Consider the following 24,649-nt stretch of genomic DNA (forward strand, 5'->3'; position numbering starts at 1 on the left):
TAAACATGCAGGTTTGGGTACACTGATGTCTTATGCAGGCACCAATGAGTGAATTGATATTACATATATTGAATTATTGTGAAAATAAACTATAATGATATCGACTTTTAAAATACGTTCTTATATGATTACAACGCTTTTTGCCAACCAGTGGGCGGAGTCTAAACTTTGTGGGTGAGCGTGATATCACTCGTCAATATGATCAGGTTTCTTGAAACCTACCAAGCCAAGGAACTCTAAGATGTATGCACAGTTGAAAATATCGTATGGTTATTTAACACATGGATGTTTTAAGATATTTTATTAAACGTTTCCCAAGCGTTCAACTGAAGAATTAGAATAACAACCGGATCTCTCGTTCATTTGTCTCATTTTGTCTGCACGGCGAAGTTGTTATAAAATATAAAGAAGTGAAACTCCAGCTGCTGTAGCAGTATTGCATTCTTATTATACACAATTGCATGTTCCTTTATTAAAGGCAAGTGATCACTTGCCAAAACAGTACGGCACAATACGAAACAACGTACACGAAACAAAATACACACATAGTAGAATAAAGTTGGGGTCACCGCCATGGAACGGTCAATGCAAAGCACTGGGGTTTAAACCGGTTTTAGAGCGTTCAATCTCACACTTGGCCTAGCAATATTCAGGATACATATAAGTGTACATAAAATTTAACATCATAGCATTGCAATTCAAATTAAACAATAGTAAAGGGAATGTTAGTCAAATAACCTTACAAAAACCGTAAGTCAACGTTGCGCAAAATATAAGTTGTCTCCCTTTGATCTCGATTTTTTATAAAATTAAGGAAATGATGTTTTCATATCCAATTATTATTAACACAAAAAGAGACGATTTAAGCAGATGGAACGATTTAACTCATTAAGTTTGCGATTCATCTTTGGTAAATACAAAACGACAATTTGCCGTCATTTAGAAATTGCTCGAAATGTGTGGGCTTCATAGTCTGTGGACACGATTCTTTATTTATATGTCGTCTTGATCTTGCGAAACTTAAGCTACTCGTTAAGTAATAAATATACTCCGCCAATAAAGGAGACTCGCTCTCAGAAAACGTTCCTTGTTCGACTGTGCGCACTGCACAGACTAATAACGGACGACACTTAACACAGATGCATTAAACCCCGTTTTTCTGAGAGCGAATCTTATATAAATTGTGTATTAATTCCTGTTCATGCGAGACAAGTAAACTAGAAAATGTATTAAAATTGATCGCGCGTACACTTCGAATGCTGTTAACTTGCGTTCCGTATAAAACTTTCTGAACTACCAAAAGGCTTATCAGTTAGGAACCATTATTCAATGGCGGTGCATATTCAAGATTTTAGAGCAAACACGGCGGCAAATATTCCGTATTGGAAGTCTAGATAAGAATTAATTAATGGTGTATAAACAATCTCGTTTCACTGAGCAAAAATAAATATTTCAAACAAACTTAGCTACCTACATTTGAACCTTCGGATACTTCAAAGTTTGGACCATAATAATATTGTACTGTGTTCGTTGGCATAAAATGTCAAAGAGTGTTCGCTGTTGTTTTTCTGAATCGTTTGTTTTGATTGCGGTGGTTATATGCTGTATTAAATGTGCCACAGGTAATGTTGTTATTGGTTATAAAACCATTTAAGTCTCGTCCTGGTAAAACGGGGTTTAGTGCATTTGTGTAGACTGTTGTCCTATATTAGCCTATGCAGTCCGCACAGGCTAATCATTAGCGACACTTTAAGCCTTAACTGGATTTACGCTAACTTCATTTAAACTTACTTCATTTTAACGAAATATTCCATACAAGCGGCAAGTGTCTCCCCTGGTTAGCCTGTGCGGGTTGCACGTGCTAATGTAGGACGACACGTTCGCACATGCATTAAGCCCTGTTTTCACAGAGCACGGCTCATATATTGACATTTACCAAAATATTCGTAAGATGTGACACACGTATAATAATGACGATAACAGACATGTCCCAGTATGTTTGAACAAAAATGCCTCTATGTTTGAGATATGTTTGATGCAGAAATACCGATTTTCACACATTTTTTATTGATATTTGTATATCAATGTTGTTCATTTTGGACTGCATACGATTAAAATATTGTTTGACAACATTATGAAAGTAAAAGCGTATTAAAAATAAACCTTATAATAGTAATTCTTAATGAAACGCTTTTTAGTCACGATACTTGATACTTCATCGCATAACTACCTCGACATCCCGTTTTGGTTATTCGCATATATATATTTTGTGTTATCTAAATCCGTTATTCGCATAGATAGAACTATCAAAATGCACTGTCAAAACAGTTCGAAACTTTACTATGAAACTGTCTGTTGAAGCTCATAATAGTAATTTTACTGCAACGTCATCTATTGAACTAGCATTCAAGTAATAGATGATTCGTAAAATACAGTTTAAATATTAAATGTGCATGCACAATTAGTGCGGTAGTGCATTTAATAATTAGCCTGTCCATTTTCAGGACAAACAAGGAATAATGACGTCATGCATGACGTAACTGTCAAGGAAACAGAACCCGTAGGTGCGTATTCACAGTGTTCGGAACAAGTGTTTAGTATCTTATATAGCCTCGCTCTGGAAAAACGGGGCTTAATGAGTGTGCGTTAAGTGTCGTTCCAAATTAGCCTGCACAGTTCGCAGGCTTATCAGGGACGAAACTTTCCGCTTTTCTTTTCTTTTCGTTAAAGGGATTCTTAACGATATTCTAGTCAAGGGGAAAAGAATCGTCCCTGATTATTCTATGTGGAATGAACAGGCCAATCCGGGAGGACTCTTAACGCACAGGCTTTGAGCCCCGTTTTCCCAAAGCTCTTCACTTTCTTAGTAGATCTAAATTTGAAAATGTATACCGGTATATCATCATTTCAAATACCGGTTGTTTGAAAATTTAATGGGTGTGCTAAGGCTAAAGTAGTAAAAGCAACTTGTGTTAAGTTTCTACAATCGTAGAGGCAGATTTTGTCGATGAACTTTCAGATAAAAACCGTCGAAACAATGTTGGGCCATTTTAGTGAAATAGCTTCAGATTTATCGCGTGTTTTAGTGTTTAAATCCGTCACATTTACGTTTGTATATGCTGAACAGTTTTATCGAGTGCATTGGGATTCGCACATGGTCCTTAGAAGACTTTCTTACATGGTAAAATTTCTGATTCATTTTTATTGGTTGTTTCAGGTCACGTGATAGCCAATCTCACCGGAAGCGGAAATTGCAACGTGACGTCATACACACCAAGTCGTTCAGATCGATATTTCAGCATGATTGAAAGCGTGCTTGCACTGAAGGAAGAGTTGGATTTTGACGCGGACCTCGAAATGCAGGTATAACGCGTGACGCATTACGATGATGTCACTTTTTTTTTTTAATCGTCCTTATGATATTATACGATGACGTCACATTTTGCATCTCACGTCCGATTGATATGACGCTGATCAGGACACAATCTGTTTTCTGAGCAATATTCCAAAGACATCGGAACGACATCAAAATGAACTTAGCTGAATTCGATTAATCAGCCATAAAAATATAATAAAATATAATACATGTATGATTATAAGTGCTACCTAATTTACGGGCAAAAGCTTTTTAAGTTTTTTTGATAACCATGTATTTTTAATAAATATATGGACATGATTGTGTTCAAAATATTTTAATTGTTGCAATAATTAAGTAATGCATCAAAAAAATCAATCTTAAAACGAGTTACACGTTCCTAGCTTAAAGATCTAGCATCTTTTTTCTAGCCACAGGAATTTAAAGCTGGTTCGGTGGCTGTGGTATAGTGGATGGGGTGACTGCTAACTGGCTTTGTCACTGGGAGGTCTCTGTATTGATCCCTTAAGTGGGAGCATTATTTAGATAACCCTAAAGACATACTATGGCGTACCATTTGGGTTGAAAGTCAAAAAGACATACAATGTAAAAAGAGAAATGTAGGTCGAAATACAATAATTGAATGCCGACATACAAAAATAAAATACACTTCGAAGTATATATGTGTACGTCAAAGTACAATTTGTACTTCGACATACATGTTTGTAATTCGACGTACACATTTTCTGAACAGCCAATCAAAACACTTGTCTCTTGAGCCGCTTTTCTTTCAGATTTATTCATGATAATTGTTTAAAATCTCTTTTTTAATTTAGGACAAAATGAAAAAAAAAAATCAGAATGGCAAAAAAAGCACATAGAATTTTCAAGTATTTAATGCATTGAAATAGATGATTTACAAATTTGAAGAAATTCAATTGTTACCCTTTTTAAATTAAAATTATTCAGCATATTGTGAGTATTTATTGATCATGCGGGGCGGAGTATCACGACCGTCCAGCGCATTACTGTGTAGGAAATTCTCAACGGTAACCAAACAGTTACCAAATATTCACGGGATAAATAATTTATATAACCTTCCCGTTGGTCGTATTTTGTGATAACCATAACTTGCATAAATCAGAGGTTAATTCCGCCACGCCAGGTCAATAAGTACGCACAATATCTTTAGTTAGCGGTCGATAGTCGCAAAATTTGGTAAAAATTATAATATTAATAATGTTTAATAAATACGCACAATATCTATGAGTAAGCGGTCGATAGTCGCATAATTTGGTATAAATAATAATAATAATAATGTTCAATGTCAAATATCTCTAAAAGCAACAGATGTAAGGTGTCTTCTGATTGGCTAACACTCAAGGGTCGGTGAAAATTGTACGTCGAAGTACATTTCTCGTACTACCTAGTAGGTCTTGTAGACTTTCGACGTCATGGTACGTCATATAGACACTTAGTACTGGTCCTACCCAGGAAACAGTTTGTTTCATCAAATGTCTCAATTCACTTTGACAGCTTGTTAAAGCAGTTGCATTAAGCATACAGTACACTGATTTAACATAATCAAAATCATGTAATGTGTCAAATCAATTTTGATTGACAAATTTGACAGGATTTTTTTAATCCAATAAGTTTTAGACTGTCAAATAACACACACTACTTATTAAAAGCCATACCAGGAGCATTCGTCTGTATGTTGGGAAACTTTAACACCGCGCATTGTCTTCTTATTTATTATCAATGTATTATTTTGTGTAACAGCATAACAACATTCTTGTTTCGCAAATAAAATATTAATAAATACAGGTATCTTGCAGGTTTCTAATTTTCTTTCGCAAACTATTGTTGAATAGTTTAAATTTTGTCGCCACTAAAAAACTAGCCATTTTGTAGCAATTCTTAAATCACAGTTTAAACAGCATACACTTTGCTCTATAGTTATAATTGAATGCAAATATTAGAATGCATCATGTTATATCATCCCTATTTTTTTATTTAAACATTCAAATAACACATAAAACAGTACATATATAACAAGAGGGTCAAGATGGCCCTAGTTCGCTCACCTGAGAGGAGTCGGTCATTCAATCTGTACCAAATGTCAAACTTGACCTAGATATTGTCCAGACAAACATCCTGGTCAAGTTTCATCATTATTTCATCTGCGAGTCATGATCAATGTACCTATGAAGTTTCATGATCCTAGGCGTAAGCATTCTTGAGTTATCATCCGGAAACCATTTTTCTAAGTTGAGTCACCGTGACCTTGACAGCATTGAGTGAATACGTTTTTTGGCACTGTGACCTTGACTTTTGACCTAATGACCTGAAAATCAATAGGGGTCATCTTAGAGTCATGATCAATGTACCTATGAAGTTTCATAATCATAGGCATAAGCGTTCTTGAGTTATCATCTGGAAACCATTTTACTATTTCGGGTCACCTTGACATTTGACCTAGTGACTTGAAAATCAATAGGGGTCATCTGCGAGTCATGATCAATGTACCTATGAAGTTTCATGATCCTAGGCCTAAGCGTTCTTGAGTTATCATCCGTAAACCATTTTACTATTTCGGGTTATCGTGACCTTGACCGTTGACCTAGTGACCTGAAAATCGATAGGGGTTATCTGCGAGTCATGATCAATGTATCTATGAAGTTTCATGATCCTAGGCATAAGCGTTCTTGAGTTATCATCCGGAAACCATTTTTATGCTTTGGGTCACCGTGACCTTGACCTTTGACCTAGTGACCTGAAAATCAATAGGGGTCATCTGCGAGTCATGATCAATGTATCTATGAAGTTTCATGATCCTAGGCATTAGCGTGCTTGAGTTATCATCAGGAAACCATTTTACTATTTCGGGTCATCGTGACCTTGACATTTGACCTAGTGACCTGAAATCAATTGGGGTCATCTGCGAGTCATGATAAATGTACTTATGAAGTTTCATGATCCTTGGCATAAGCGCTCTTGAGTTATAATCCGGAAACCATATGGTGGTCGGACGGACCGACTTGAGCAAAACAATATACCCCCTCTTCTTCGAAAAGGGGGGAGGGGGCATAATGAGAAAACTGCCCCCCTCCCATAAGCCATGTTATTCAACTGACCGGACCCATTTTTGAACTCAACTCTCGTATCAAGGAAACAAATGTTCTGAGCAAATTTCATGAAAATGATGCCAAAAATGTGACTTCTACTGTGTTCACATGTTTTCACTATATACATATAGAGAAAAATGCCCCGCCCACTGGCGGCCATGTTTTTTCACCGATCCCGACCATTTTCAAACTCGTCCGAGATATCAATAAAACCAATGTTTTGACCAACTTTCATGATGATTGGGCAAAATTTGTGATTTCTAGAGTGTTTACAAGGCTTCTCTATAGCCAAAACGGGAAAACTGCCACTATATACATATAGATAAAAATGCCCCGCCCACTGGCGGCAGGGCCCTCAATCTGTCAAATCCACGGCCGAAATTCAGCCGCACCCCCCCCCCCTGAAAAGTATACTTTTTTCCCCTTGTTGGGGGGAAAAATTCCCCCTAAAAAAAAATAATAAACAAAAATTTATTTTTTTATTTTTTATAGATAGATGTATCTCATGATTATTATATTTCAATTCTATTTTAATTTAATCTTGTCAAACATACTAAATTATGAAAAAAAGCAATGAATATAGTGCAAACATGTACAAATGTTATAATTAGAGAGTAAGTAAAAAATCCCCCCCCCCCCCAAAAAAAAGGGAAAAGCCGCGAAAATTCCCCCTGCTATGGGTAGCGACCCGCTTCCCCTAAAATGGATTGAGGGTCCTGGGCGGCCATGTTTTTTCACCGATCTCGACCATTTTCGAACTCGTCCGAGACATCAATTGAACCAATGTTTTGACCAGCTTTCATGATGAGTGGGCAAAAATTGTGACTTCTAGAGTGTTATCAAGGTTTCTCTATAGCCAAATAAGGAAAACTGCCCCGCCCACTGGCGGCCATGTTTTTCAACGGATCGGAACCACTTTTGAACTCAACCAAGATATTATTAAGACAAACATTTTGACAAAGTTACATGAAGATTGAGCATGAAATGTGACTTCTACAGTGTTTAAAATATTTTTCTTTTTTTGACCTAGTGACCTAGTTTTTGACCCGGCACAACCCAGTTTCAAACTCGGCCGACATTTCATTGGGACAAAGCTTCTGACCAAGTTTCATGAAGATGGGACAAGAAATGAATGTGGCTATAGAGTGTTTACGAGCAAATGTTTACGGACGGACGGACATACGACGGACAAAGACCGGTAAGAAAAGCTCACCTGAGCAATCAGGTGAGCTAAAAAGGTATGTGGTATTGTGTGGAGATACAAAACACTTCACATCATTTATAGGCTTATCAAGTAATAGTTACAAAATAAGTAATACTAAAACACTGTCATCAAACTACAGTACAACAATATTTACGTATATGAAATTACAAAGTGGTGTTATTTTATTACCTTTTACAAAATTAACAATGCTGGTTTTGTACTAGCCATAAAACATTTATCATGGATTAACGAGTAAAAAACAATTTATTAATTACACAATAGAAAATAAATCGTATTAATTGCATTATGCATTTACTAAACAAGCTATTTGCTACTGTTTAGAATTACACTATCTTACTAAAAATGATCACAACAGTAATTGCTTTTACATACTTGTGGTAATTTTTGTATTACTAGTTTGACATTTATCCTACAGCTAAATGATTTTATAGAACAAATACGACTCATAAAGAAAAGATAAGGTTTTCACCACAGTTATTTTTAGATCAGGTTTCTTCCACGCTTATTTTTAGAACATTACGTAGGGACTAGTTTTTTTTGTCCTTTCACCCCCATTGTGTACACACCGGTCTTACTGACAATAACGTAGTGACGTCACCATCTATGTATAGAATGCTTTCACCCCTAAATGCGTCATTTAGGTCATTGGGTACGCAGTCGTTTAACGAGTTTACGAGTGTGTGTGTGTTTACGATGGATTACTAGATCTATAATATTATGAATGTGAAAAACACAGTGTTTGGATATAAAACTGGAATGAAATTGGTGAGACTGCATTTTCGATTTAGTTAAAATGTCGAATGTACTTGAATAACGCGATGTTTTGTTGAACAATTGATGGATTAAATTTAAGAAAAGTGTCAGTGAATTGTTCTTTAACTTTTCGAAGGAAATCGATGTCGAATTAAATGGTAATTTCTTTGATGGTTTAGTTGTTCCTTTGTCAGTCGATCAAAGAATGTCTATCCACAAAGAATTGCCTGCTTATGTCCAGTGCTTTAAAATGAAAAAGATGGATGGCGATGAAGAAATTTGTCTAGAATTTTAACTCGTCATGAAGCAAATTAAACATTACGAAAATAAACATGGACGTGGTTATTATACAACTTCGGTGAGTAGAACAATATTTTTGTGTAAGTAAGTATAAATTGTGTAAAAAGAAGAGTTGTTTAAAGACTAAAATTTACAATATCGGCGGGAATCAATGCTGAATCATGCTTTACGTAGCCACGGTATGTGTCTACACATTTTGTAAATTTGTTTTTTTTACAGTGGTGAAACAAGAATTGTAGTTTGAACACAACCGTCTGTGTTCTACTTGAGTGTGTTACATTTGGAACGCTGATAAAATTTGAATCGAGACGTGTAGCGATATTTTGTCTCGTTACTTTTCTTTTGCGTGGAATTCTTAAGGACTATTTCGATTTCCGTAAACAGGAAAGATCACAATAAATATTACTACGCAATGTAAGATTCAGTTAATTTAATGTGTTTTTGCTTTTATTTTAGGAATAAATTAAATAAAACAATATTGTAGGATAAAAGAATACTATGTTAGTGTGATTGTGTACTTAAATTTATCCCACTCGTGTCAGAAAGGTTTACATGGCTCGACAAGCCTCGACATGTAAACCTTTCTTCACTCGTGGGATAATTTTAAGTACACAATCACACTAACATTGTATTCTCTATTTATTGGCAGACACTTGTCGATATACAGACTAAATCTGCATGGGAACTTTCATATTTTTTCAGCATAATTGCCTTCAAATTGTTAATTGAACAACCCTTTGGCAGTGTTTGCACATCTGATCTTATTATACCATAGCTGATTTTTGTTTATAGATAGAAAGATATAGACTTTTCAAAGTTCTATAAAAGTTCACACATGTTCCATCCAAGTAAACCAACAGAACCAATAAAGATCACCAAAGATAATAACTGTGTGTATAGCTTGGAAATTTTGATAGTTCAGGAATCCCTCCTTTGTTGATTTCTGTAAACCAAAACTGTCAGTTTTGCTGGATAGAATGGCTTGTGTGATGCCCAGCTCTTGCCTTGACAGAACAGTTTCTAAAACGGAAAACCAACAAAAATCTTAAAATTTGATCAATAATGCAGACAATTTATAAATGTATTGTTTTTTGATGATTTAGAATCTGGAAGATTTTTTACGTGAGATTGTGGTACGAAAATCCAACGGTATCGGTTTTTGTGGTTTTATGCCTAGACTTATTATATTGATATGTAACCTTTCGGGATATCGGTAAAGTGCGAGCAGACGAGGTGTAAATACGTTAAATATTAAAGCTAAAAGACTAAAAAGTTAGATCGGAATATCTTTAAATTTTGTGAATAAATGTGTTTTTGATGGATAACAACGAAAACTTACCAGAATATTGCTCATGATCACACGTACAACTTCTTTCTGAGAGCGAATGGAAAATGCGTCACGAATTCTGAAATACCGCGAGAATACTGAAAGAATAGAGATGCCAACTATAATGTTTAAAACAAATAATTTTTTAACAAGCGTTTGTGATTTGTCAGGATAATAATAATAATAAGATATCGAAAAGATCAAAGCAAATAAATTCGACAGAAATCTGAGATTCGGCAATATATTTAAGTCGAGTTATGGTCACGTAAATTGTGTTTGGTAAAGACTGTCACTATATGTAGTGAACCAGTCTTCGGCTTACTCACTGAAGATGAGTATTCAGGGGAGATAATTGAGTAATGACTTAATTCTGGAACGGTTGCGAAGAAAAAATAAATAATGCGAGAATATTTAGTGCGATTCGCTACACAATTATGATGTCATTGATATAATTTTTCCTGAGGTATGTATTTACATTTGATTTAGCATATGTCAAAGTGTTTTTTTTTAAATAGCATCGCGAAAATATATGTCGCGTGGCATTTTTTTTTGAGACACATCCACATGTGGTATTCTTATGTAATTTTATGTCTTAATTGCCCGTATTATAAAATAATATAAATAAGTTTAGATTAAGATGTATGCTACATGTTGTTAGTTGTAGTTCCTAGTTCTAAAGTTATTGCGCGAAAAAAACGGATACTGACGTTTTTTAAAGAAAACTATGTTTTCCAATTGAATTTGAGCCGCGCTCTGTGAAAATAGGGCTTAATGCATGCATGTGCACACATGCTATTAGGGACGACATTTGCCGCTTTTATAGTATTTTTATTTAGATTATATTTATTTGTATATTATCTTAATATACTAAACGTCATAAGATTGACATGTGCGGCTTAACGCACATGCATTAAATCCCGTTTTCCAAGATCGTGACTATTTTATTTACGAGCTATAACCAAAATAATAATATAATTTGTATACAATCGTTTTCTTTCCAGCTGGGAACTACGAATATCACTTTGAAAATCACATGCGACCAAAGCAGCCACGTAAGTTAGTACCGGTTGGTTAAACGAGCATCGTTTTATAACGTGAAACTTCTGCATGTTTGTTTGTTGTTTGTGTAGACTCACGACCGATGCAATCAATGATAAACAAACAAAATGCAAGTCAAATTATTTACGCTGGTAAACAAGGGAGCGTAATGCCGTATGTTTGTAACAATTTGCAGGCGCGATTGTCTCCCTTAGAAAATCAAGGGAGTGTATGATTATGTGCAAGCGCAGCTGTTTCACTTTGTCGCATAACATTATTTAACACTTAATTGTAATTTATAACAAAAGGTGTTTGAACCTTTAAACGTGTTTCAGAATGCATTTTTAATATTTAAACTGCTATTAATACGTACATGTAATAAAAAAAACTTATATTTCTAAGATACGCCCGTGAATTAAGTCATATTATAAACACAACGCCTTATCAGGTTATGTTACCACGACGAGCACACATATTTTACTTTATATGCTTAATTTCGCAAACATTTGTAACGCGTACATTTAGAAATATCATGACTCATATTATCACCACCTTTTTCAAACAAGACTTGAATACAAATGAGCCTGTGCAGACCGCACATGCTGAGTTAAAATGACACTTTCCGTCTCTTCTTAGCGAAATTCTATTTCGGCGGAAAGTTTTATCGATGATAAGTCTGTGCGGACTGCACAGGTTTATACGGGACAACAAATCACTCGCAAATATTAAGCCTAGCGTTCCCAAACATTGCTTTAATTATTTAATTCCACGTATATATAAATATTGCCTTGTCTCCGTTTTCAGACGCTACATGTATCAGTTGTACCTATCAACGAATTTCCGCCGTACTTCTTCGCTCGTCCATATAACATAACCATCCCTGAGGTAAAATGTCGCATTTAGCTTAAACCTTTTTATTTAAGTTCGATTTTATCGAGAGTGCAAGATCACGTGACTTTGTGGGATTCCCAATTAAACGTTAAAGGATGTGTAAACACCGGTCAGTGGTGCTCGCTTTGTCATTGTCGTCTCGGGTACTACTTACATGTACCCCGGGTACTCTTAAGTATACTAACATGTACCCCGGGTACGGTAAATATACTATAACGTACCCGGGAATTTTAACGCTTAATCGGTCGTTGTCGGCTTTAAAAAAAATTAATTATGGTCTCAGTTTATGTCAATTGTCTGTTTAATGGCCTCTATAATATCGAAACTCCTACTTAAAAAGCATGTTAATGCAGTTGTTTTTTTAAAGAGATGTTTGTTTAAGATAAACAATATCGTTTTACGGTAATCAGTAGCGCGATTTACGACATCGGATTTCGGCGTTAATACAACTCGGGTACAGTCTTATATCGACCGGGTCCGTTTAAGTATATTTAACGTACCCGGGGTACATGTAAGTAGTACCCGAGCCGACAATGACCATTTGAGCGTCAGTAGTCCTTTTTTTTCAAATAATTTTTGAAAACGATTTTTCTTTAGCAATTCAACTAGTGCATAAAAGACCAGATTTTTATGCTGCTTATGACAATGTAAAATGCATCGGAATTACTTTATTTAATAAGCATGTGTTCTTGTTAAAACATTATGTGTTCTGCATTCATGCATTCACTGCATCTTGTGCGACGACAAGTACTTGGTGTCTTCTGGGGAGGCCTAAAGAACGCCCCCACAGTGGGGATCGAACCAGCGACCTTCCTGATTCTATGAGTACGCTATACCCACTTAGCCACGGCGACATCTATAAACTTATTAAAACCTACCCTTCTCGGGTAATTATATCAGAGATACAAGTGCTTGATTGAACTGGATAATATTTCGGTTATAGAGATAACTGAATAAACTGAGAGACATTAACTGATTTTGTATTTATCAGCGTGGACATAAGTTTAATTTTACATAAGTTTCTTGTATGATCGTATTGCAAATTTTAAGTAAATATATAATTTTTCTGTAAAATCATTTGCACCTCGCTCTGGGAAAGGGGATTTAATGCATGTACATAAACTGTCGTCCCAGATAAGCACAGGCTTATCATCTTCCGCTTTTATGATATTTTGATATTATGAAAGTCTCTTCTTAGCAGAAGTCTACTTTAAGCGGAAATAGTCGTCCCTGATTAGCCTGTGCGGACTGCACATGATTATCTGGAAAGACACTTTACGCACATGAATTAAACCCCTTTTTCACAGAGCGCGGAAAAATAATGCCTTACGAACAATAATGCCTTTACGAAAAATAATGCCTTACGAAAAATAATGTAATACGATTATTAATGTAATACGAATAATACGGATTTTACAGTAATTAATGTGATCTTTATCCCATATTTTCTACGCCAGAATAACCAAATCGGCGCCGCTGTGTTTGAAGTGAAGTCCAAGATGAGAGATTTTGATATACCCGCGGATGCCATAAAAGAATTCCGACTGGACCAGTATCTTATTTTGCAGGTGTGGCACAAATGTACGCGATTGTGTCTTGTGCGTGAGTGATTGCGTATATGCGTTTGGATGTTAGATTTTGGGATATGGCTGTGTACTTTTTAATCATTACTAATCAAAAACAATTAATGGCATAGTTTTATTTGCACATGTAAAAGCGTCTCTGAATTTGGTTGCGCTTCCGTGTTTACGTTCGCGTGTTAGTGTTTATGGTTTAGTGTTTAGTGCATTTACAAAGGGTCGCGAGTTTGTTTGTATGTGATTGCGTGTATGTGAAAATGATTGCATATCCGTGTATATGAACGTGTGTCATTGTTTATGTTTGCGTATTTAGCGTTAAAGATGGTTTTGTGTGAGTGCGTGTATGTTTATATGATTGCGTGTTAGTGCAGGGTTCGACACTAAGGCACGTCCGACAGACATTGTCTAGTAAGATCGGTGGTCGGGCTAGTAAAACTGCGGGCTAGCTTGTCCGACTGGTCGTACATAAAAAATCAATACTGATTTATATATATATAACTATAACTAACTGCTGTGAAAACCTTTATTTTTAATGTGTAAAATTACTCTCGTATCCGTTATTTACATTAAAACAAAACTAGTCTAATAAATGCGGAGCATTCACATGATTCATCAGTATTTTTAGACGCAAAATAGAGCTTCCTGCAGAAATTGCTGGTTTCCATTGGTCAAGTTGTCATGAATATTAATGATTTTCTGCAGTGTCGTAAAACTGTAGAGCATGATTTTACGACTTATATCGAAAATCGGTATCGTCAATGTAAACATTTTTGCGTAGCAGACAAGAGAATGTTATTAAAAGAATGGCTTTGTTCAAGTTCGGATTTTTGTCCGACAAATCAGTTAATAAAAAAGAATCCCACACTCAAACTGACACGAAACGTAAATATGAAGAAACATGAAAACGTCAATTTTATCCTAGATGGAAAATCGAGTCAGTTCCCATGGCTTGAATTTGACGAAGAAAAGCAAAAAAAAAAGTTTTATTTTATTGTTTTACTCTATGCATTAAAAAAATCTGGTGTTCACTGATTATTTACTGATAAATCCTGATTAAACAGTTACATAACACAATTGTGTTAATTTGCTATGATAATGTCATTTATGGTCTAGTAGACATCAGGTTTGGGCTAGTACATTTTAAGAGGAGCTGGTCCGACGGTCTTACTCTAAAAAAAGTTAATGTCGAACCCTGTAGTGTCTTTGATTGCTTGTTAATTGCGACGGTTGACGACGAAATTTATATCAAAACAATATGCTGAATTTGCAGTACGATGGGCGGCGATATTTTGCGATCAACAGCTCGACGGGCGTGATTGCGAGCCGTAATACGATTGACTACGACACAATGGGTAGAACCAAGTTCTTGATGCTGAAAATCGTCGCCGTGGTATGTATCTCATCGTTAGTAAACGTATACACATTGACACTTGCATGCATTGTTCTTTATTTGTATGAAGTTGTGCATGCTGAATTTAGATCTAAGTTAATTCTGATTATGAGAGATAAAGCAAGATATAGGATACATATAGATCTAGAAGATAAAGGAAACATCTCGTCCTAGAAAATCTCAATACCTCTAGAATATATATCTTCACTAGTGTATTCAGTCCTGCCAGTTTTTAAAAATCCGTTTGATGTTGTTAAATAAGCCTGTTTTGGACACAGCGAACATTTTTCTGTCATAAACGCGACATCAGTAAGAGTAACACACAATGTGGACATTTTTAAGCTGAATGGGTCAAGTTCCCTTCACCACCCCCGGGTACTACTTCCTCGTACCCTGGGTACTTTGAAGTATACTTCACCGTACACCGATTTTCAAATGATACTTTTGGGTACCCCGGTATATTTACAGGTACCCAATCTTTCATAACCTAATAAAACATGATAAGATACAACATTTACTGTAGATTTATATTAGTTGAGAGGATTTCATTCGGGTAGATTTTGACACTAATATATTTAGAGCTATATATAAAATGATCAATCTACTTACGTTATTTATAGTGTGTATATCGTTATGCCACCTATTTTCAGGATGTCCTTTCGATTTCACATCGTAAAATTGTATTACTGAATATACTAAAAATATGAAAATATGAAAACTTTTTTTCAGGTAATGAAGTATACCAGTTGTGATATTTTAATCAATTTAAACTGAAAATTGTAAACAAAATCTATATTTTAGAACGTTTTTTCGTCAATCTCTGGCGCGCGGCCGACTCGGGTAGGTTGAAGTATATCGGGGTACTCAAAAGCACTATTTGAGTATTGGGTTACGGTGAAGTATACTTCAAAGTACCCGGGGTACGGGGAAGCAGTACCCGTGGGGAACTTGACCCATTCAGCCATTTTTAATATTGAGTAAATGTAAACAACAATTCGTTTTAAAAACTAAAAGTAAATGTAGCTCAAGATTTGCATATATAATATTTTAGTCGAACGATTGTCTGTATTTTGAAGGACATTTATAGATTGTCTGTATTTTACAGGACGTTGATGGTCAAGAAGAATTCACAACGTTGAATATCACCATTATGGATGTGGACGACCTCCCACCGCGTTTCTTGCGAAAACAGTGTGATGACGTCACCACAACATGTGACGTCACCATTTACACAGCAGAGATTGATCGTCATTTTCAGGTACCCGGTTGAGTAGACTGAAAAAAAAAACATGTATACTATTTAAATACTAAACAACAGTGTTTTTTTCACGTGCGTTAGACGAAATGACTTGAGCAAGAACAATTTACTTATAATATTAACTAAAAGTTTAATGTATAAACAATAGGTTTGTGTGATGGTTGTCAGTGTAACTTTTTGGCATTAAATGTTATGTGCTCATGATGTTGTCCACATATTCGGATATTTCTGTTAAATGCTAATCTAATTGCAATTATCTATATAAAACCAAATCTTTATAAATAAACTTAATTATTGCATAGATCTTTGATTGAAATATTCTGCATCCAGGATTTAGACCTCGTCATTGGTAGTTAATTAACATCGATTATCTATTTAAAAAATAGCAAGATTATCATGTTATAATTATGTTAAATGTTCGGAAAGTGTATTTCTGTTGAATATTGTAGGGCTCGCTGGATGTCCGACCCGTTCACGTGTCTGCACGAGACGGTGACGTAGGTCTTAATTATGACGTCACATATACCATAGAACCAGGTCACGCGACAATTCCTTGTTTTCTTTCTTTAATCAAAACCACGCGCGTCTTCTTCTTAATAATATTTTTTATTATTTGATACAACAGACGTGAGTATAATTGGTGGAAAGTCACAATAATGTCAAAAATATTAGGTTTGAAAAATGAAATGAAATAACCCTATTCGTTGATTCTCAATAAATCTAATCAAACTATGCAAATTTTGCTTTAATGTCCTGACTAGATTTACGTACTGCAAAATCATTATTAGTCGTGTGACATTAATTTTCGTTGGTTTCGTTGAATGACCGATCCACGAATTTAACACAAACACATCGGGAAAATGACCGCCGCAAATTTATCTTCTTTTTCAAAAATCAGATATCAACAAATATAAGTGTCCGAAAAAAAAAATTGGGTGAAAAACCACGAAATGTCATTCGGACGCATATAAATGATTTTACAGTATTTGTTACTAATACATCTTCTGTTTCCCATGTGTATTTACATGCTTTACAAATAACTTTTGTTTAGTTTTTAAATCATCAGTGTTTTTATTAATATCTTACCTTTTTTTTTTGCTTCAGATGATGGAGTTGTCGATATCAACAACTTCACAGGAGTGTTAACCGTCACGTCAGCGTTTGAGAACGTCAAGAATATGACGTCAGGCGAGATCCTTACGTTGACGTTCAATATTATGGTAACTGTCTCTTAACGTCAGCTATCTTCACAATTAAACGTTTATTGTGTGTGTTCAGTCTGTGATTTTTCTTACAGGGACTTGTTTACAGTTTGATAAAATGACGATTTTCAAAATAATGTTCAAAGATTAAAAAAGAATGTATACGTTATGTTTAAACAAGCAAATTTTTACTCCCGACTAAAAAATATCTTTATATCAGATATATATCTAGATGTATCAACATATTATTTTTAAACGAATAATCATCATTCAAAAAATGGTAAAATAATGATAGGTTATTAGACCTGTGAAACTTATTGAATATATTCATATGGAAGGGTATTTAGGTAACAATTACATCCTTCTTTGTGACTGTGTCATGATTCTTGATGGTACTTTCAATTTGTATGTAGACACCATTTCATGCTTGATGACACTTACATCTTGCCTGATGTCCAATGTCTATTTACATTCTGCTTAATGGTATCATCCATGTGTACAGATGCAACATTCTTGTTCATTAATTGCATGCTGCATGTGTATGTTGGTTTGTGCAGAGAGACTTGTGCAATAGGCGCAGTGCATAATGAAATCAAATATTGATGCGTTGAATAAATTAACGCGATGGCAAGATGTGAGTTTCACTCAGGCACAAATCAACATACAATCATGCTTGATACAATGATGTCAATTGACAGTCGTTCCGAAATGCTACGGACGACTACGAAAATTTACGGCGTATAACGGAAATTTTATGTTATAGGAGAAGTTGCGCCCCTTTGTAAGATAGTTGCTACTGAAACGAAATTAACCGCGTGTTTGCAGACGTAACTTTTTTTGGTTAATGACTAACCATAATTTTTGTACAGTAATTTACCTTCAATAACCAAAGAAATTCTATGGATATAGTTCAATATATGCTACTAATGCATGTATGCAGAGCTCCAGATAAGACGCTTAAAGTCGTTAAAAAATGATTTAAATATAGTAAAAAAGTAGACTTAAATTCTGTGCGTACGGTTACACATTGAAAAAATAAAATAAGAATTCAAAATTTGTGATCATGCGTAAAACTCAATATCAATGCATATAATGTAAACATTTTATCAATGAGTTCCCACTTGTCTAGGCCCGCATTACAAGTATGAAATCAACAGCACTTTAACGTTATTATGAATAACAGACCATCTTTTAAACAGTCGAAAAACCGAACGATTTCCATTATCTGGTCCCTTTATCGCAAGAAGTCTGCTGTAACCCGGCAATTGTCATGAGCTTTTCAGACTAAAAAACATAAATGCGGATGTGCCAAAAATTGTACTTACCTGAAAAAGGGAAAAATAATAGACTTTAAGGCTGGATTTTTTTATAGAGTGTAAACCAAGATTTTGCTGAAAAAGTTATCTGGAACTCTGCATGTATGTTGAGAGGAAATCAATTACATAATTTCAAATTTACTAGAGTACTTTTATATTGCACCACATAAAATGCTATAAAACTATAATATTGAAGTACACATATAAACTTTATTATAGATGGGTATGTATTTCGTGCCAATATCTTTCACATATGAAAGAGCTGTTGGTCATGCTGCTTTAAGTACATATAGATGCATGACACAATTTAGATTAAGCAAAATAAAACACTAGGTATTTGCCAAGATTCATAAAAGTCAAATATATACGAGCAGTAAGAGCGTAATCGTGCGCAGCGAGACTTACTCATGTAGAATTGAAACTTTTATTGCTTTCTTTCGAAATAATTTCATGTGTCCGATCTAAAATGCAATATGTGTTTTTTTTTATTTCGGATTAATGCTCCGTTTTAGATACATAATTAATGAATGACTCAATATTTTTTAAAATTAACACCGGATTAATGTTCACCGACATGTTTTCATACAGAGAGGATATAAATTTTATAGAGCTTAACAAAAAAAACATTAAGCCCTGTTCTCCCGGCGCACACGCTGTACACACAGGTGGTTAGCGTGTGGCTATGATAATAATTAGTGAAAACATCTTTTTGAATGATAAATAATCATATTATAACGAAAAATCAACTTTTCTATAAAAAAAATCACCATCGTTTTATATATAACAAGGTATCCAACTCAAAATCATCCGAAAACGGGGTGCATTGTTTTAAACAGCATATATATATATTTGATAGTGAATTATTTTTTTTTAGAAAAGTTGATTTTTCGTTAAAATATGATTATTTATCATTCCAAAAGTGTTTTCACTAATTATTATCATAGCCACACGCTAACCACCTATGGCTGGACATACACCTTTAAAAAACTCTATACAAATTTAAGTACTTATGCACTTAATTGATTGCAAACAATGACGGTTGAAATCCGTGCGTGGGAATTTTTCTGGTTACCAAGAGCGACGTCAACGTTCATGATAGACCTGTTTATATGACATTTTTTTATTTATTTTTTCCAACTTGATTGAAAATTATGTTTTATGATATTTTAATACATGTAGTAGAAGTAGTTGTTTTCTCAACGAGGAGTACAATAGTTGTACTCAATGCCCCACATAATTATTTGGTAAATAGGGTTTTCACCCATCGATTTCGAAAAATAGGGTGATTTCATTCTTGAAATAGGGTGAAATGATTTATAAAATAGCATATCTTAAAATCATTGCTGCTTAACTTTTGTTGAAGCTGCACACTTGTATTGATTTAATAAAACTGTTAACTATTATAATTAACTGAAGTTTCATAACATCTTTAATCCTTGAAACTGTCCTTATTATAAACTTTAAACTTGAAAAAAATCGATAACACGAATTATACTGCACTTATTGGCTCTTGCTTTCTTGGTTCGAAAAAGTTTGCAATCGACTGATATTTTGGCGCAACAATCGCGGACGTCTTTCAACCTCTCTTAAACATTTTGATTTCGCATCCTAATAGAAACTGAAAGTACAGACGCTTTACAAATACATGCACAATGAGCGACGAATTATGTCAGATTGAAAACGCATGTATGTCTTCGTCAATTATATGGTCAGACTCTTTATTTAACTGTGAAATCTAGTCCGCAGAGCGTTTTAACAATTTTGACTGCTCCGTTATCCGTGCGCTTGCTGAATGAAAGCGTCGCCGTGTTACGATAATAATTCCAAAGTTAAGAGATAATGCCGACTAGGGCTGGGCCACACTTCCAACACATCAGCCCCGTTATGTCCTGAATAAATTACATGTATAATTTCTTGAGTGCCAATTGCATCTTACACATATCAAAAACATTCACGGCAGTCAATTCATTTGTGTAGGCCTACTTGGTCTTCATGGCAACAATAAACGTATTTAGTTTAATGGTGATTATATAAGAAAGTGAACTAATTCAGCTTATTCAGTTTACTAGTCAAAATGATTCGGATGTTTTCGCTTTTTTCCGAAAAGTAATTTATTCAACATACGGAAAATAAACTGTTGTCATAATTTAGTAACTTGCATTCTGCTTAGTTGCATTCTGCTTAGTAGTGCTTACTGCCTGTTGCTAATTGCTGTTGTTAATGACGCTTAGTGGCAAAACCGATTATGACTGGTTTCAGGAACAATGATAACACAAACATTGGATAGTCACCAAGCATGTTGCAACAATCATCAAGTATAACCGATAGAGAACAAGCATGTTGGAACTGTCATGAGGCATGTTAGAACAAACATCACGCATAATATAAATATTCATCATGAATGATGTAATGTTGCAGCAATCATCAAGTATAAACGAATAGACAACAAGCATGTTGGAATTGTCATAATACATATTAGAATAAGCATCAGTCATAATGTAAATATTCACCACGAATGATGTAATTTTTACCTAAATACCCTTCCATATATTCATGACAACATATAAACAAAACGCTTCCCAGTAAACAGACGCATTTATTGCATCTAGTATGCTATTTTCAATAAAAGCGCCTGTTTGAATCGATTATTGTACATTCGGATACTTTTCTGGGTAACGGCTTTTATCGTTATAAAACAATTGCATAGTGCACTACTTCTCAACTGTCCAATATGGAACAAATACAGACTTATTGGATCCAATACCGGAATATATTGGACGGTCAAGTGGTACATATGAAGAATGCCCATTGGATGAATTTATTTGATATAGAATAATATAAAAATTATCAATTAATGGTACAAAACATTTAATGTGATCATCTGACTTGCGATATTGGTGTTTCATGTGAGCAATATGCTCTACGTGTCGCAGTCCGCACGGGCTAATCAGGGATGACACTTGTTACCTAGACTGAATTTTAGTTTGATGAGAATTTATTGAAACGATAATCCCATAAGAGCCGAGTCGCCCTTGAATAGCCGGTGCGGACTGCGCAGTCATTAAACCCCGTTTTCCCAGAGCGCGGCTCAATTATGTACTTTGTCTTATAACGTCATCAATGCAAACTTTATTGCAATATGAAATTAAGATAATCTTCGTAATTCAGATGTTAGAACTTCAGAGGAATTAGTGGTGTCTAAATTGAGTTGAAGCTATTTTTTATTTATTCTGCGCCCATATATATTCCGCCACTATAGTCTCCATTATCCTGTATATCCGACTCCTCCTCCTCCACCGACTCCGACTCCTCCTCCCCTCCTCCTCCTCCTCCGACTTCTCCTCCTCCTCCTCCTCCTCCACCGACTCCGACTCCTCCTCCCTCTCCTCCTCCTCCCACTTCTCCTCCGACTCAGCATCATCATCATCATCATAATCATCATCATCATCATAATCATCATCATCATTATAATTAGCATCATTAGCATCATTAGCAATCGAGGCAGTATACCAGTAGTTGATGTAGCAGTAGTAATATATCTAATGTGATTTTGCTCTAATTTATTAACTTGTGCATTTCAGGCAACGGAATCGTCCAAGCGGAAGAGGAACGCCAGCGTCCCTTTGACGTTACGTGTTTTCCACGAGTTTCCCATGTCGCCGCCGACTTTCCCATCGACAACGGCCCCAGCGAAGGAAAATGGCGACAACGATAATTCGTTGATTTTGGTTATTGAAATTACCGTACCATGCGTTGTCGTTGTTGTCGTCTGCGTTTGTCTTATCGTGTTTCTCGTACGACATAGACTAGCCAAAGCGTCGCAAACGAAGTACGCGATAAAAGAGGTCGAGAAATCTCGGTCGCTTCATCGGCGGTCCATCAGCATGTTATCGTCAACGCCAATAAATCCGTACGATCTGGCGAGAGCTTACCCGAAGTTATCCATCGACGTCATCAGCGAAGAAACGGAGAAACCGCTGAATGACGACTATTCCAAGTTGCGTTATTCGTTGAACGACTACGCTGACGTCACTGATACTTTGACGCCGACGCCGAGTAGCTCAGGAATGGTCGCGTCTCAAGAAATATCTTCGGAAAACGGCGGTGGAGGTGACGTCACGGAATCCACGACGACGTCGTTGGGTCAGCTTTATTCTGTGGTAGACAAACGAAAGCAGCGTGAGAAAATAATCGGAGCTATGTGCGCTAACGCTGCTGACGTCGTTGACTCAACCACGGCTGGTGTCGTTGATTGTGACGTCACTGGTTATGAAGATGTGGGCGTCGGGCGTTACATTGTGGATGGCGTCAACGCTTTCGTAGAGCGTGACGGCACTTGTAATGTCGTTACGGACGTCGAGAGTGGCGTCGCGGACGACTTCAATAATGACGTTGAGAGTGACGTCAACAATGAAGACGTCGCTGATGACGTCAACAATGTCGATGCGATGTCTGAAGAACATAACGTTGGTAAAGAAAGTATGACGTGGCACGAAGCTAGTAATTACAATCACGACTTCGGTGACGATGGCAATGACTTGTATTAAAAGCCAATTCGTATATGTAAATAAAGTAGAACAATTAAGTTTTAAATAATGAATAAATGTGAGAAAAACATATATAAGCATGTACTATTTCATAGTTAATTATTTAACATTGTTTTATTAAATAGATAGATAGTACTTTGATGAGCTATGGGCGTGTCTGATTATTATTATTACTAGTATTATTATTATTAATTAATCTTCTCAAAAATCTCTTGGTCCCAAAATATGCTTGAGAGTAAGGTGTTGAGATAATAATTTGTATTCCGAGATGCATGCAAGTATGTTAAAGGGGCCTTTTCACAGATTTTGGCATTTTTTAACTTATTCATTAAATGCTTTATATCGATAAATGTAAACATTGGATCGTAAAAGCTCCAGTAAAAAATCAAGAATAAAATTTAAAAAAGGAAAAGAACATTGCCCGGATCAGGTTTCGAACCAGTGACCCCTGGAGTCCTGCCAGAGTCCTGAAGTAAAAAAGCTTTAGCCTACTGAGCTATCCCGCCGAGTACACATATTTGACGTATTTTATACCTTATATAAGCAATCTTCGTAGTTTCACAAAATTTAACGACAAAAACAGAACTCTCCAAATTATTCAATCGTTTCGTGTTGCAACGCTTTATAATTTTTAGGTTTTTAAATCGTCAAAAGATGCATATAATGGCTATATTAGACCATGGTAAATGTTCAGTATTACTGTTTCCTCACAAATATCATAACTAAAACGAAAATTTGCGAATCTGAAACAACTATTTTCAATTTTGTCAATTTACCAAAGCGTGAAAAGATCCCTTTAACGAAAAGTTTCTGACAAATATCAGTATTAAACAAATAAAACATTTCGACGCGTTACAGTTACAGAACAGTTGATGCACTGATAAATTCGTTATTATTTACCATAGTAAAGCGATACTGAAATCAGCTGTTTCATTTATTTCATGCGCAACTTTCGAGATTTTATGTTTTGAATTTTTGCCCATGCTGTAACAGATTTGGATTTCGTAATGGTGAGGTAAGATTGTTAAAATAAAAGTTAAGAAGAACATGTGTCGAAAAATGCGAAATAAGCCAGATATTTAATTCTGAAATTGAAAACGGCTGTACAGCCGAATTCGCCAGCATGTTTACCATACATGAACGATGTGCATCTAAACTTAGTTTAACGGTTTATTTGAATTCCTGCAACGACATCTATTCATACGACACACGAACACTATCTCCGATCCCAATACAAAGACGAATGCTTCGGTTATTGTAGGAAAATATGTTCGTCATTATCGGCTCGGGGCGCTAATTTGTCTTTGCTGCATTCATGAAATTCGGCTTTAATGTATAA

The 24,649-nt window shown here is 35.4% G+C and overlaps 1 protein-coding gene across 2 annotated transcripts; it reads left to right on the top strand.

The window, feature by feature from the left end:
* The first annotated feature begins 1,476 nt into the window (after positions 1-1,476).
* LOC127834496 (protocadherin gamma-A3-like) lies at positions 1,477-23,445 on the top strand. Of its 2 annotated transcripts, XM_052360362.1 has the most exons (11): positions 1,477-1,622; positions 2,505-2,564; positions 3,218-3,363; positions 11,090-11,140; positions 11,931-12,011; positions 13,475-13,585; positions 14,868-14,987; positions 16,093-16,245; positions 16,695-16,782; positions 17,350-17,465; positions 22,345-23,445. In XM_052360362.1, exons 1-11 carry the CDS (start codon positions 1,541-1,543, stop codon positions 23,308-23,310), a joined length of 1,974 nt encoding a protein of 657 aa, XP_052216322.1. In that variant the 5' UTR covers positions 1,477-1,540; the 3' UTR covers positions 23,311-23,445. The 2 variants fall into 2 exon arrangements, with proteins under 2 accessions (XP_052216322.1, XP_052216323.1); XM_052360363.1 differs by lacking the exons at positions 1,477-1,622; positions 2,505-2,564; positions 3,218-3,363 and adding an exon at positions 8,458-8,819.
* Positions 23,446-24,649: the final 1,204 nt, after the last annotated feature.

The sequence above is a fragment of the Dreissena polymorpha genome, chromosome 6 (assembly GCF_020536995.1).
Source record: "Dreissena polymorpha isolate Duluth1 chromosome 6, UMN_Dpol_1.0, whole genome shotgun sequence".
NCBI lineage: Eukaryota > Metazoa > Mollusca > Bivalvia > Myida > Dreissenidae > Dreissena > Dreissena polymorpha.

Excerpts from the sequence above, each read along its gene's own strand:
- LOC127834496 (XM_052360362.1), top strand. The coding sequence starts at position 1,541 with ATGTCAAAGAGTGTTCGCTGTTGTTTTTCTGAATCGTTTGTTTTGATT. Across the intron at positions 12,012-13,474 it reads ATAACATAACCATCCCTGAG|AATAACCAAATCGGCGCCGC; the intron begins GTAAAATGTCGC and ends TTTCTACGCCAG. Across the intron at positions 13,586-14,867 it reads ACCAGTATCTTATTTTGCAG|TACGATGGGCGGCGATATTT; the intron begins GTGTGGCACAAA and ends CTGAATTTGCAG.